The sequence below is a fragment of the Musa acuminata genome, chromosome BXJ1-7 (genome assembly GCF_036884655.1).
Source record: "Musa acuminata AAA Group cultivar baxijiao chromosome BXJ1-7, Cavendish_Baxijiao_AAA, whole genome shotgun sequence".
NCBI classification, from domain to species: domain Eukaryota; kingdom Viridiplantae; phylum Streptophyta; class Magnoliopsida; order Zingiberales; family Musaceae; genus Musa; species Musa acuminata.
This window is the reverse complement of record NC_088333.1, coordinates 36,350,081-36,365,735: the sequence shown is the minus strand read 5'-3', so window position 1 is coordinate 36,365,735 and position 15,655 is coordinate 36,350,081. Positions and strand designations below refer to the sequence as shown.

General features: G+C 36.8%; 1 protein-coding gene across 3 annotated transcripts; it reads right to left on the bottom strand.

The window, feature by feature from the left end:
• Window positions 1–199: 199 nt before the first annotated feature.
• On the bottom strand, window positions 200–9,578 carry LOC103973934 (transcription factor TGA4). Of its 3 annotated transcripts, XM_009388611.3 has the most exons (10): window positions 9,431–9,578; window positions 8,721–8,884; window positions 5,238–5,400; window positions 5,066–5,140; window positions 3,643–3,702; window positions 3,486–3,563; window positions 3,343–3,406; window positions 2,365–2,636; window positions 1,758–1,994; window positions 200–828 (listed from the first exon to the last, which is right to left on the bottom strand). In XM_009388611.3, the coding sequence occupies exons 2-10, from the start codon at window positions 8,807–8,809 to the stop codon at window positions 676–678; spliced, it is 1,191 nt and encodes a 396-aa protein (XP_009386886.2). In that variant the 5' UTR covers window positions 8,810–8,884; window positions 9,431–9,578; the 3' UTR covers window positions 200–675. The 3 variants fall into 3 exon arrangements, with proteins under 3 accessions (XP_009386886.2, XP_009386888.2, XP_065048727.1); XM_009388613.3 differs by lacking the exons at window positions 8,721–8,884; window positions 9,431–9,578 and adding an exon at window positions 7,137–7,331; XM_065192655.1 differs by lacking the exons at window positions 8,721–8,884; window positions 9,431–9,578 and adding an exon at window positions 6,964–7,114.
• Between the last annotated feature and the right edge of the window lie 6,077 nt (window positions 9,579–15,655).

Genomic DNA, 15,655 nt, shown 5'->3' with positions numbered 1-15,655 from the left:
CTTTTCGTTTCTTTTCTTCTTTCCCTGAAGCATAGGTTTAGATTTCCAGTTTTCGTGCTAAACCCTATTACAGCTCCAAGATTTTTGTTTGTAAGTCTCATCTAGATAAATGAACCAGAGAGGTATCACAAGTAACCAATGCAACTGCAAGACAAGAACCTAACATACAAATCCACTTTCCAGTTCTGCAGAGAAATAGTAGTGCAAAACTTGCAATAATTCTTGGTTGATTGTCTGCAAAGCTATATAAGACAACCTCATGCATAATATATAGACTTTACATCAGGCATTGCGGGTCATTGCCAAACTACATGACATGCAATTATCTGTCCATTTCTGGTGCTTCCTGGAAAGCAGCCTATGATTTTTCTGCATGGAATACATGACCCACATGTTGTCCTCATAAAGAACAGAGTTACAACAATAAGTGTATGACATACTCATAGACAAACTTCAGAGGCAGCTTCATTGTCCATAAAACATGGAGCTTCAATAGATATTTACATAACATCTACACTAGGGCACCTTTTCCAGTTTGCGTGCTGAATAAATTCCAGAAAGAAGTGCTCCAGGATGGTTGATGGTAACCAAATTGCAGATGTCAATTCCCTCGGCCAGCTGATTGGTGGCTGGTGCTGAAACATCAAGTTACCAAGGTGCTTGATCTCAAGATTGCTAAGTTGGATCATGAGGACGAGCAGCCCATAAGGAACTAAGCGCACGAAGGCGTTGGAAATAGTCACCCAAGGCAAGCAAGCCTCGTGCTGCTTGGTGGGTTGTGAGGATGCTGTACATCTGCCTCAAGGCCTGTTGCCGAAGGAGGTCTGCCTGTTTCAATATATAGCAAGAATGATTTCATGTTCAGGTTGAATACCCAGAAGCAAATTTCAAAACAATATAGAGTTAGTTGTCATATATTCACTTATGATTGCTGGTGTAAAAGGATGAACATTTTAACAAAAGCACATAATACAATAAGAATAATAACAAGAGACCAACTTTTAAACATTAGAAGTATTACTTTGTGTGGCAAGTTCATGTTCATCACTATTGATGCTATTAAACCATCCTGCAGAGAGGAAGAGGATGAAAGGTAGAGGAAAAGTTTGTGACATGAACATCAGGTCATGCAAACTCAGTTGGAAAACTCATCCTAATACTAAAGGCAAAGGCAATGCAGATTCAGAACCACAGAATAGGATCAGATGCTATCTAGATGAAAATAAATGGATGAATAGTTAAGAAGATTATGAACCTTAAAAATTTATAGAGGATTAAGAAGATATCTATCAGAAACTAGGAAGAAAACAGAAAAGGCAAGTAGTGGACAGTGCTGCAATTTAAAGAGGCCCTTTGTGTTATCAAACACAGAATCCTTTTTGTACATCTTATATTCTGAAAACATATGACATTTAGAAATTAAGATTTTGAAAATGCTATTTGATTATGACAATACCTATTGGTTTGTCATTCTCCAATTAATCATTAGGCATATTGTTTTGCGATCTCAAAGAAACAAGAGGAAAAGATAACATACGGCAGAAACTATGACATACATGTGCTCATATTCATGCCTACCCAGTAATTGTTCTATTCAGCTAATAAAATCTGGTTTTATTCACATATTCATAAGTCCTACACTGATGCAAATTATGGAAGTAAGGTTTAAGGGAACACAAACTACCAAAAATAATGACATCAGCAAAACAAGAGACAATGGTATCCATTACAGATTAATTTTAAAATTTGTATATTACCTGGTTCACAAAGCTTACAAGAGCCTCCAACTTTCCCATGGCATTTGCCATCTGTTCCATGTAATTTGTGACACCAGGTGTGCCTGAAGGGTCACATGTTAGTGTTTCAGAAAGAGTTTCCTGAAGTCTCTCCAATCCTTGCGAAAGAGCATCTTCAGCTTGTTGTGAAGATTGCCGCAGGCCTGACACAGCGCTCTTTTGTTGCTCTGTCATAGGGTCTAGTTGCGATGAGACTACCTGTGAACCAAGGATGGTAAAGTAACATTAGCAGTACTTTTTATCCATAGCTTACTCTAAGGCTCCCTAAGGACGGTGAAATGACTTTCTCAGTAACTTGAGGAAAATGAAAATGAAACTACAGATAAATAGCACGTGACATTAGCAAGAAACATAAGGTTTTTAGTTCAGCAACATGCCCCTGCATGGTGACATGCTAACATGGAGTATGCCGACCCAGTCTACATCTCCATAGGCTTCCTATAGTCCAATGTTGCGTTAGCATGTCCGTGCATGCCAGCATGTCACATACTGGCAGCACAGTCAGAGTGCTTGCATTTGCTGAAATCTTTACTAGATTCTAAAATTCCAAAAAATAACATTTAATCACCTTTAGAAGCTCTGATGGCCTAAATCCACCAATCCAGAGAAAAAACCTTTCTGTGGGCGTTCTCCACATGCCGGATATAAGATAGAAGACATCAGATTTTGCTGTGACTGCTTTTATTCGGAAAAGATTGTCATAGTGTCTTATTCCGCTCTCCACAAGCATTTCAAGCTCAACATCAGATGCATGTGCTTGTAGCGCAGTTCTTAAATCACTAGTTTGCCGATTCTGTTCTTCAACCCAGTGTCCATATTCCATTTCAAAAGCAGCAATCCCTGAAATACACCGCCAAGGAATGCCTTTAAGTACATGAGGAGCTGACATATTGATCTTACAATCTGATAATAATCTGTGGAAAGAATTGAAAGAGGCAAAACAGAAAAAGCCTACTTTATCATTCCAAATAGTGCTGCTACGAAAGAATCGCAAATTTTATCATCTTTTACTGAGTCAATATTAAAAAAAGACACATGATATAAGATACTGCAAGTGAAACATAAAATTCCCTTGCAAAATATTGTATATTATAGTCTATATATTTAGAATGGATTTAGGGACTTGAGGCACAAGTCCATGGAGGACTAGCAAATAATTCAAAGTTTGGAGAGTGAGGTTGAGGTATTTACATAGTAAAAGTGAGACCACATTGATGCTTCCAGACTTAAAAGATTCAAAATGAAAACTGAGAAAAAGAATACAAATTACCCGTCACCTGCACTAGTAGTAGAAAGCTGTACAAGTTTTAATTAGAGCTTATAATACAACCATATAATCAGAGTAGCTTTTATCAAACATCAAAAAGATCTAGTGAAACTTTAGAAGTACAGGTCCGACATTAACAAAATATTGCAGCTGAAAAACGATAGCCTTTCAAGATAGATGTAGCTGAGTCTTCTAATTCTTGATATTTTAACATTGAAGTCGTTAACATATAGTTCAGAATATATTAAGAAAAAGATACGAAAGAAATGAACACTATACCCGAATTAACACTTCCTGACAACCCAATATTCGTCTCTCGTAAATGCCCACCAATGTACACAGCCTGGAATTCATCAATAACTTCTTGCTTAGCTCATATAAACACAGAATTCCTTGTTCATCATGATTAGTGCCACTTATACCTGCTGTCTAGCCTGCTCAAGCTCCCGCTCTAGCTGGGCCAGTTTTAGACGACTTGACTCTAGTTGTTGAACATAAGCCTACAAAACAAGTATCAGATGATCAGCATATTAAGAATCAAATCAGTCACCTAATTGTACCTTTACCATTCTAAGATACCTTTTTCCGCAGACGACTTTTCTTAGCAGCCTCTCGATTCTGTGCAAGCCGTCTTAATACCTATGATAAGTCATCCATACATCATCAAATTGGCAACACCATATGGACAAACCAATTACATTCGGAGTTCACAGCATTTGAGAAACATATCAAGAAAATGCAATTCATTCTCTAACAATATATATTAAGAAAATGTAATTCATTCTCTGACAATATATAATAAGAAAATGTAATTCATTCTCTGACAATATACTGAATAAGTAGACTTGAACTTGGCTCATTGATATTATTGCAGATACATATAAGAACAAGAAACTCTTTTCTAACATTAGGATTGGTTTTGCAACTTGGGTTAATGGTTGATTAAAGAACAAGCAATGTTAAGCACGGACAAAGAAATTCGAAACCATAATTGGGACTAAGCCATCAACTGAACTGAACTGAAATTGATATAAACCAATAAATTTTAAATGAGCAGAACTGAAATAGTTATAACTAAAATTATTGTAAATACATATCCCTCAGAGCATCCAAACCCTGTTGTAATATCATAAACTAACACGAAAGAATTTTTAAAATTATCATAAACAGATGATACTCCACAAAGATAATTCGTTAGAGGTAAAATTTTCTTGACTGATTTAAACTAAACCGTCAGATAAATTCATTGTGATTTAAATGCCAAAGTACATCATTCCAGTGGTCCAGTACAGGATTAATCCACATAAATGAACAGGCAATATTTTGTTGACCATTTAAGAAAATAAACTGACAAGATTCAAATAATCTCAAAGTTTATGTACTATTTTTGTTGTCACCAAGAGATCCATCACTTCTGTAATCACAGAATTGTCTAATTAGTTAGTTTCAGACTAAGGTGGGACTAAATTCAAGCAGACATATCTTCTGATTACTACCTTGATCAAAAGTTTCTTGTTCTCCACAAGTTCACATGATTTCTTTCAATCTGTATTAAAAAAGTCCATAAACCTATATTGCTAAAAAATACTCAAAGCACAAAAGATAGCAAGAATGCCAACAATTTTTGGAAAGAAAACCTTTACATGGAAAGCCCATCAATAATTCCACAAAAACCAACCAATGAAGGTATTCCAAAATATGAGAACATACTAATTGAAATCATAGTCAAAATAGGATTTGTTTTAGCTAGAGTGTCAAAGTATGCCCTATTGACTTCTTCGCTTTCAAGTAGATGCCAAGGTCAAAATTCTCCTTCCCCTACCAGAAGTTGAAGGAATCACCTATTATTTGTCTGAGTGAAAGAAGTGAGGGGTTTATCCCGAAATAAATAAAACAAGTCAGGGTTGTTTTTCTCTCTTCTTCAAAGAAATTTAGAGTACCATGAACAAAAAAATTTCTTCAGCAAAGCAGGTGGTAAAAATGTCACAAGCATTTTACATACCTTGTCTGAAGAATGGCTTGTTTCCTGACCATACTTCTTTGGTTGTCCTAGTTCCTTGCAAGGAATATCCTCCAGCTACAAATTATTTCAAATTTAAAATATAACGTATATCCAAGTAACAGATCTGATGCGATTGATGACATAATGTTGCCAAACAACACATGCCACATACCTCTGCCATATAATCAAGTTTCGTGTCTGTTTCCACAATTGTTGATGCACATGTATTTTGACTGCTATCAGCTTTAAACGAGTCTTCCCACATGCCAATTTGGTGGTTCGGTTCATATATACCCATCCTTCTGGAGGTTGCAAATGAAGATGTAGAGCTTCTACTGTTTAGGCCAAAAGGAGAAAATTACTTCTATGAAAGACAAAAGGATAAGAAGTAAACAAATTTACTGATTCAAAAAGAGAGTCCTTCAGACAATTGTAAGGTGCAATTGCTTTTAGTATATAATAGAGCCCGTAACAGTATATAGTAGGAGTTTCAAATGGACCTTGATTACCTGGCTACTTAAACATACCTCAATGTATCAGTATCAAATTTTGGTCAAGGACTTTAAAAATAAGAAGCTTGGTTATGTAAGGATTAGATCAAAGTTTTTCCTAGATCTGGCTTAGCAACTAGCTGGATAGAAACCCCAAGACCAACTTAATATTTTAGGCAACCACATTCCACTATAGGTTATAGCCAAACTTAATCTGATAATCAAATGTTTCAGCCCATTTTGTTATGTCAAAATAGCGGAGTCACACTTCCTAGAGAATTCTGATAGAGCTCTTCACAACGGGTTTACTTGTACAAATGCTTGCAACCGCACCCAGTGATTTAAAAGTTACTGCTACCTGATCAGGTGTGTACCTACTATCTAAAGTCCATAGAGAGTATGTATAACTTTTTAAATAAATTAATAAAAAATAAAGTCAAAATATCTTAAAAGACCTATAGCACTATATCTGACATCACATAAAGAAACTCTCTCAAATCTGCTTTTGATTTTACAAATTATTCCACTTCCAAACCCCAATAATTTTCTTCCCTTCCATGTACTATGGAATTGCCTCAAAATCATGGGATGCCTTCGTAAGTTTATCAGACATGCCAGAAAAATGGGTTGTAAAAGATATTAGAGCTGAAGGGCATTTATTGTGCCCACAATATTAATCTCAAAAACACAAATAAGCAAACAAATTAACAGAATAGAACCCTACTAAACAACACAGGAAACTAATCTATTCTCTTTTGCTTCTCGAGGTTCATGATTAGAGCTGGTGGCCAGCTATGATGTCAAACTACTTCCCAACTACACAGGAAACTAATCTAAGCAAACTCAATCCATCTCATCTCCTGCTTAACTTTGGGAAAAGCTGACAATCTATCAACCTGCTAGAACCTAGTAGTTCTCTGTGCTACCAACTTGCAAAAGTGAAACAGATCCCTATCAAAATACTTCCAACTTTTTCTAAATATAACAGCGGTTTGTATAATTACCCCAAAAGATCTTTCTGTTTCATTTTTCTTCTCTATTTTGTAAACGCTCTTTCCTAAAAAAATGCAGGCAAATAAAGCATCATTTCCTATCCTTTGGAAGGCCAACTTTTTCTACAATACTTCAAAGGTCACGAAACCACAACAAATGTTCTGAAAGCTTGTGGACAATATTTGTCGCGTAATTTTGCGACTACTCTTTATCAATATTCAAAAAGCCATTTCGGGGGAAGGGAAGATATCGTCGTTTCTTGAATTATGTGGGTCGTATTAAGCTGAAGTTCTAATTGTTTCCGAGACTCACGAAGACCAAAAGATCCCGCTCGAACTCAGAGCACACAAAATTCCAACCTTCAAGCAGAATCCAAAACCGGCAACTCGAAACAATAAAAAGAGAATATCCCACCGTTTTGCCGCAATCTTCACCGAATCAAGTAAAATCCATGTAAAAGAGGTACTAAAGAACAGTTTCCCCGTTCAAAGGAAGAACTCTTAGGTTCCCACAGCACGAAGCACGGTGACAAGTTCATCAGCCGAAGAATCTGAACAACCTCGGTGATAGAAGAGCAGCGCTCTAACCTGGACATCACTCGAAAAGCTGCCGTCGGGCCCCGCGAAACGCAAAACCTTAAGCCCAATACCGAGGTGGGAAACCCCCGCTGTCGCCATTTCCTCTCTCCCTCTCTCTCGCTGCTCCCTAATCCGAGAGAGAGGAGAGAGATGAAGGGAGCAGTGGAAGCAAACCACGAGACGCAAGTCCACCACCGTCCCCTTGTCGTCCACCGTTATTTTAATGGAACGTCGCGTGTGAGCGGAGAGAAATTCGCCGCGGGTGGACGCTACGTTATCCTGCTCCGTCGGCGCCGGTTAGCACCGTGCGCCGATGACGTCATCGGCCGCTGTTGTGCACTGTCGGTACACTTACCCCCCAAAAACTGCATTTTGATTGATAGATTCGGATGAACTTTACTGGATTAACGAGTAATAGTTTTGAAGATATGAAGTTTATTGAAATCATCTGTAGCCCTTCACAACCCTATTGACCATTACTTATTTTTCCATCAGCCAATGACTATGGAGACTTGTTGAGTGAGCTTTTTTTTTTTTCTGAAAAATAAATAAATTATTAAATTAAATGGGTAAAGAATATATATATACATATATATATATATATATATATATATATGTATATGTATAATTTATTTTTGGTGAAACACATTGAGGTTTTATTGGGGACAATCAAGATAAATTGTAATATTAATTCTTTTGTTCTACCATTAGTTATTCCAAAATTATGAACGACTCTTAAAGTGGTTTGCGATCGAAAGGTTTTTATCATAATATTTGTATAGATGTAATTGAGGTGGTTCATGATTTTCATATATGTATTAGTTTTATTATCATATCAATATTAGTTTCTCTGGTAAAAATAATAATTTTTAAAATGGACTAAGAAATCAATGGCAAGAGAAGGAACCTCTATATCTATAAAAAATATATATTCTCTATTGATTATATATGATGGGAACTTAGCATGTTATAGGATGGGGGTAATGGTACTAACATGAATGTTAGTAAATTAAAAAAAAGATAAGCCTAAAGACATATTTTGGTTTATGTATAGCACATAAGATGTACAGGGATATATAATTCTACCTAAATTTTAGAGTATATAAAAATCTTGATTTTAGAAGGAAAAGAAAGAGAAAGGTTCTCAATGAAAAGGGAAATATACATAATAAACCAACCCCATTGATATTTATCCTAGAGAACCATGTGGGCATAACATGGCAACATAAAATCTAGAAATCTAGAATTTTGGCACATAAAGAAATTGCATGACCTATTGACTCACTATTTTACTGATGATCACTTGCAATTATGCAAATAATATAATATATAAACATTTATCTGTTTCTTGAATCTTTAAAATTCTGTATTTGTGCATAATTTATAACAAAAGGGAAAGTATTCATTTATCACTTTTACTAGCTATTATCAGTATAATTAAGAACAGGTGTACCCTATGTAGAAAGAAGTGTCTTCTGAGTTGGATTTGCTTCAATAGTTTGAAAACTCCTATCCATAATCAGAACACATTTACAGTGCATTCAGCAGTGTTATAATTCAAAGGAAAAAAAAGTGACAAATCAAAATGCTTACCTATGTTCAAGATGAGGTATGTTATTTTCCAGATAGCCAACATAAAGCTCCATCATATCCTGTTGCAGTTGATCCTTGCCAAAGTTCATGGTTTCCTCACATTCTTGTTGATATGGCTTGGAGTATCTCGACTAAGTTGCATGGCTTAGAAGTACTTCAGTGCTCTAGATAATGAGCAATAAAAAATATTAATTGTATACACATGATGGTTGAAGATTAATTATGGCATACAGATGATTGGGTTTTAACATAAAGAGAATCATTCTGAAGTAGAGGAGAAATTTTATTGTATAAATATTTGCATTAGGAATGAATTCATTTCTTTTGATGATACATGCATACTTTCATGGCGATTACATGCCAGTAGATTAAAGAAAATAAGGCACTTATGTTTCTAGCAATATTCCGTAAGGGGTGAAAACATCTGCAGTAACCAAACTTTTCTATCTCAAAATATGTAGATTTGTGCATAATTAAGCTTGCACATACTACTCTTCTATTTCATTTGCAAAGATATCTCACCACTACACTCTTTGGACAAACTCCTGTTGCATTCTATACTCGATTTGTTGTAGAAATCATCAGTCTACCGAAACTTCAACACGATCCAAAATATAATTGTAGTACCATATGTGTAAGGATTATAAGAACATCATAAAAGAACTTTGAAGAAGAAAAAAAGACCACAATAAAGGAAAAGAGAGTCATACCTCTCTGCCATGTTTAGGAAAGCTGAGTCTGATCTCAAGTGAGATGGAGAGAAGACAGTAGCAATCAAAGCTGGGAGTTGGGAAGGAGACGTTAAATGGAAAATGAAGAGAGAAGCTCCTCTATATGCACCTCCTACTAAGATACACATAGTGGATAACCCTTTATACTAAGTTGCCAGCCGTTTAAGCTTTATGCATCAAACATTAACAAAAGCCTAAAAGAGCATGATGCATCAAGCATACACTAAATGACCCTAAAAGCAGATGCAACTTGGCTGGTTAGGGGTTCAAATCGAACTACATAACCAAACACATGTTTTAACCTAGTTGAGATAAAAGGTTGATTGGTTTACCTTCTGAACTTAGAGCTAAGCACTTCACATTTACCAGTTCAGGTCTGGTGCTAGCTAACAAAATCCAAAAAAAAAAAGATGTTTATTGAATTTATGGTATAGATCCAAGCTGAAATACTAAATTTCACTTAATCCTAAACTAAATAGATCTACTATCAAGTATCAACAACTCAATTGTGTTCTAAGTTACTCGGTTAATGGTCCTATCAGGAATCAGATCTTGATAATTGGACTGATCTATCGAAGGTCAGATTATGATAATTGATATTATAATGAATCTATTTCTAGGATGTCAAACCGTTTGAGTAACACCTTGTTAATCCATCCATCATTGATATTGTCCCGTTAACAGTTTACAATATTACTCTCTCGAAAGTAATACGGAGTTTTCTTCATAGAAAAAGAAGGAAAAAAGAACTATAAAATTGTGGGAACAATTCCTTTTGTGTAGGAAAAAGAAACTGTAGGGACATTGTTGTCATGTACCTTTAACAAAATGTTCTGCAATCTCTATGATTGTTTACACCAAATTTATTACTTCAGTTTATAGCAAAAGACTAGCTGCTCTCTAGATTTGATTTTCTATGCCATTTATCATGGAAAAGCACATTTGTAAGACCTGAACAATCAAGGTGAATTATCAGTTTAGTTGGCAGGTCTGCAGTGTGTTGTTATTGGAACATCTTGTACTAATAACGCAAGGAAATGTAGTTGACTTGTTAATAATCAGGAAATAATTCTGTGAAGTTTAGGCTTAACATTTCTACAAGCTGATGCCCTGGAACACATCACAGGATCCAACTTACTTTAATGCGTAGCAAGATCTCAAGCATTGATGAATTCATGGACCTGTTCAGAAGCTTTCCATATAGGTGACACTCCTATGAACTTAAGCTAGTGGGATGGCCAACTTCACACTGCTTTCTTCATTCTATCCTTAAAGGCCTTTTGTCTTGATCATCTTTGGCTTTTTTGGGTGGCGTTACCGCTGCCGTCTCTTCCAACTCTTGATCAATTGCGTAAGACATAAGTGTGGTTTGTTGTTCTTTCGAAACAAAAGCTCACAGCCTTAAATATGCTGCACAGGCTCACCTAAAGAAAGATAAGCCTGAAGCAACAGTTTCTTTGCCCACCATGCACTGGAAGCAAATCCTAGTGCGCCTATGTGGGGTATTGATTCAATTGAAAAGGCGGTCTCTGCCCCCACTGTCCCTTAATTTTGCGAAACCCAACAAAAATGGTGCTCTTTGATTGATCAAATGAGCTTTTTCTTGGCTCAGGGTGTATTTTCCATGCTTTTGACACATATCTATCTGTCTTGTATCAGATTAGGTTTGTTTACTTACCAGGTGGGAAGGTTATGGACGCATGAGCTGAGGCAAAGTGCACAGCCACTTGGAAAAGCAAACTGGCCAGGTAAAGAGGTGTCCAAGGATAATATTAGAAATGGTGAATGACTAAGATTCTTGCATGGGTGGTGCTTGACTACTGCATTCTCCTTTTTGAGATGCTTTGGTGTAGATCTGCAAAATGGACAGTAATCTGAATAGCAGACTCTGAACATTGTTGACTGAGACAAAAGACACCATAACCAGAGAGCCTAAAGAATCATCAGGTCTTGTTGCACCCAGGAGTTTGATACGCATGTCAAAGTTCAATAGAATCATGGGCTAAACTATGCAGTATTTTCTTTCACTAAAATACAGTCATCAGAAAATGAGGAAGAAAGCAACTCGATGTAATGCGTATGATAGGATTCAAATAATACTATATACACATGTACACCCATATTTGGATACGTAGATACACAGAGAGGCAGTCACTGGTTCAAGCAACAGAAGCTCATTCTTTCTAATTTGATTTGAGCATCACAAATAGTATATATGATAGAAAAGGCTTGAGCTGAGGTGATAATTAAGCTCGACTTCCTAAACCAGTTTAAACCTTTACATCTGCAAAAGCAAGGAAACAATCAAGCTGGCAAAGAGAGAATAAGGCTTTGCTTCTGCTGATCCTAACACTCATTTGGATCGTACTGTGGCTGACGGATTCCCCCTTTCTTTTCCTTTTTCTTTCTTTGTGAGGTCACCATATTGCATGAGTATTAGGTGCAATGGAGCAAACCATTCATCTGAAATGAGGTTTCCTAGCTAGGTTGTTGCGACTGTAGAGGAAAGAGACCAACATGAGCTAAGGGCTGATACAGTGGCCTCTCCTTTGCGGGTCAAGAAACACTTCCCCTCTGGTTTCATTTGCCTTCGTAGGCCATCGAATCCACTACTGATGGAGGTCCTTTCCCTTTAGAATTTTGGATGCGCATTAAAGCGCAACACAAAGTTGGAAGCTGTAAACAGTTCTCGCACTTTATATCAATTATTAAAAATAAAGTGAACGGAATCTAACGCATTATTTGGATTCAAAAGCTGATTCCTCTCTCTCTCTCTCTCTCTCTCTCGCAGATAAAAAATTAAAGCTTGTTCATCAAAGCTACAGAAGAACTCAACTGTTTTTCATGCTGAGAGGAACTGTTTTCGGGGATCAAAACCTATCAGTTCAAAATGTAAGAATCCTCATTAATATAATATATATATATATATATATATATACATATATACATGTATATATACATGTATATGTATACATATATACATGAATATATGTACAGATTTCCTTTTATATTATCTTGAGGTAAGCGTAAACATACTGCCTCACTGCATTTGGGCTGGTTCATGATGATGCTTGGTGCTTCTGCCACTGAAAAGTTGCAATCCACAGTCATCTGCAAATTGTTCTAATTTATTAGAATTTTGATCACGGGAAAGCATCTGATGTTAATCTTTTTGTGTTCCTCCAATGAAACAATGCCAGATTCCTTCTAACGTATGTATTTAGTCTTTTCAGGTGAATAAAGTTGCAATTCAACCCGAGTGTCTCAGATATATTATCCATGGAGGAAGAAGCTTTGAAGGCTTGTGCTTCGTTTCACTTTATAATTCCATGAATGCATGAAATGCTGACTTTTTAATCCGATGTCGTATGAATTCATATACATAAAATTATCCAAAGTGATTTCGAGCAAAGTGATTTCGAGCCTAAAGTATTATACTCTCAATGTAGCACCTACGTGAAAATTAGAATCGAGAGAGGTTTTTTTACTTGGTCCCCCAACGCTGAAGTTAGTAATTCAAGATTCCTAAATATGAGCTCGAGTAATTCGATAAAAGAGAGGATCCTCCCTATTTCCCTATATAAGATTATTTTTATTCCTTCAAGGAAAAGAAAGTTTGTGATGTCTTTTATAAAGGAAGAGAAGAGAGTATAATATTGTCTTTCATGTGAGTAAGAAGAAAGTTTGTGATTGTCATCCTTGTTATAAAGAATACGAAGAAAACTTATGATTACCTTTTTTTTATTATAATGGATAAGAAGAAAGCTTATTCTTTGAATCATAGGCAGATAGGTGAAGGATGACTTGATCTTATATCTGACAGTCACATGTCAGTTAATAGTAGATTTTCTATCATTTGTCCCTCCCGAAGGCATGTTATAGTGCACTTGTGAGAGGGGTTCAAAGTGTATCATTTAGTTCGTCCGACATGGAAGCGTTTGGGTTCTCATCTTGCGAGTCAAGTTTTCCCAATTCAGGTATTTCGGGCATGTTGAGCATATTTTTCTACCATAATAGGTTTATCTTGACGCAAGTTGGATTTTCTCGACTCACGTATCTCGAGCATATTTGGCCTTGCGCTTATGTCATAGCGGAGTTCTCTTTATGTGGGTCAAGTTTTCATAACTTATATATCTCAAGCGCATTTGGCTTTGTACATTCGACATAGCGAATTTATCTTAGCACAGGTCAAGTTTTCCCGACTTACGCATTTCAGACACATTTGGCCTAACACCTATGTCCTAATAGATTTCTCTTAGCGTTGGTTGGGTTTTCCCGACTTAGATGTCTCTAGCGCATTTGGCCTTGCACCTCCGTCATAGCAAATTTATCTTGGTATAGGTCGGGTTTTTCCAACTTACACGTCTTGGGCACATTTAGCTTTGTGCCTCCATCATAGCAAATTTATCTTGATGTGAGTCAAGTTTTCCCAACTTACGCATCTTAGGTGCATTTGGCCTTGCCATCATAGTGGATTTATCTTAGCATGGGTTGAGTTTTTCCAACTTATGCATCTCGAGTGTATTTGGCTTTATGCATCTTAGTGCATGTCAGATTTTTTTGCCATAACAGATTTCTCTTGGCATGCGTTGGATTTTCCCAACTTACACGTTTTAGGTCCTTTTGGTCTTGGCATCATCGTGAGGGTCAGGTTTTACCCACTCATGCATCTCGAGTATATTTGGTCTTGTGTCTCTGTTATAGCGAATCAGGTTTTCTTAACTCACTCGTCTCATGCGTATTTGGCCTAACGCCTATGTCATAGCTTATTTCTCTTTATGCGGGTCGAGTTTTCCTGACTTACGCGTCTCAAGCACATTTGGATTTGTACCTCTGCCATAGTAGATTTATCTTTGCACTAGTTGAGCTTTCCCAACTTACGCATATCAAGCACATTTGGCCTTTGCCTTCATCGTAGTAGATTTTCTTAATGTGGGTCGGGTTTTCCCGACTTATATGTCTCTGGTGCATTTGGCCTTGCATCTCCACCATAATGGTTTTGTCTTTGTGTGGGTCGAGTTTTTTTGACTTATGTATCTCGGGCGCATTTAGCCTTGCACCTCCATCGTAGGAGATTTATCTTAGCATGGGTCAAGTTTTCTCAACTTTTGTGACTCAGGCGTATTTGGCCTTATGCCTCCATCGTAGCAGATTTATCTTGGCATGGGTCAAGTTTTTTCAACTTACACATCTTGGGTGCATTTGGCCTTATACCTTTGTTGTAACAAATTTATCTTGGTATAGGTTAGGTCTTCTTGACTTATGCATCTCGAGCGCATTTGGTCTTGCATACCATAGTGGATTTATCTTGGCGTGGATCAAGTCTTCCAAACTTACGCATCTTGGGTTCATTTGGTATTATACCTCCACCGTAGTAGATTTATCTTAACGCTAGTTGAGTTTTCTCGACTTACACATCTTGAACACATTTGACTTTGTGTCTATATCGGAACGGATTTATTTTGGCACAGGCCAGATTTTCTTGACTCATGCATTTTGGGCACATGTGACCTTACACCTCCGCCATAGTGGATTCATCTTAGGATGAGTCAAGTTTTCCTGACTTATGTATCTTTGGCGCATTTGGCCTCGCCCTCTATCATAGTAGATTTATAATCTTCCTACCATGGTGGATTTCAAGTTCCTTCTCTACCATAGTAGATTTTAGATTTTTTTCACCATAGCGGGTTTCAAATCTTCTCTCTATCATGATGGATTTTAAGTCCATTCTCCACCATAGTGGATCTCAGATCTTCTCGTCATGGTAGCTGTAAATCTTCTTTCCACCATAGTAGATTTCAAGTTCCTTCTCCACCATAGTAGATCTCAAATTTTTCCACCATGGCGAGCTTCAAATCATCTTTTTACCATGGCAAATTTCATATTCCTTCTCCACCATAGTGAATCTCAGGTCTTCCCACCATAGCGGGCTTCAAATATTATTTCTATCATGGCAGATTTCATGTTCCTTCTCTATCGTAGCAAATCTCAAGTCTTCCCGCTATGGCGGGTTTTAAATCTTCTTTCTGCTATAGCGAATTTCATGTCTATTCTCCACTATAATGGATCTCAAATTTTTCTACTATGGTGGGCTTCAAATTTTCTTTCCATGGTAGTAGATTTTATATCCTTTCTCCAACGTAGTGGATCTTGAGACTTCCCCCTGTGGTAAGCTTTAAATCTTCTTTTCATCGTGATGGATTT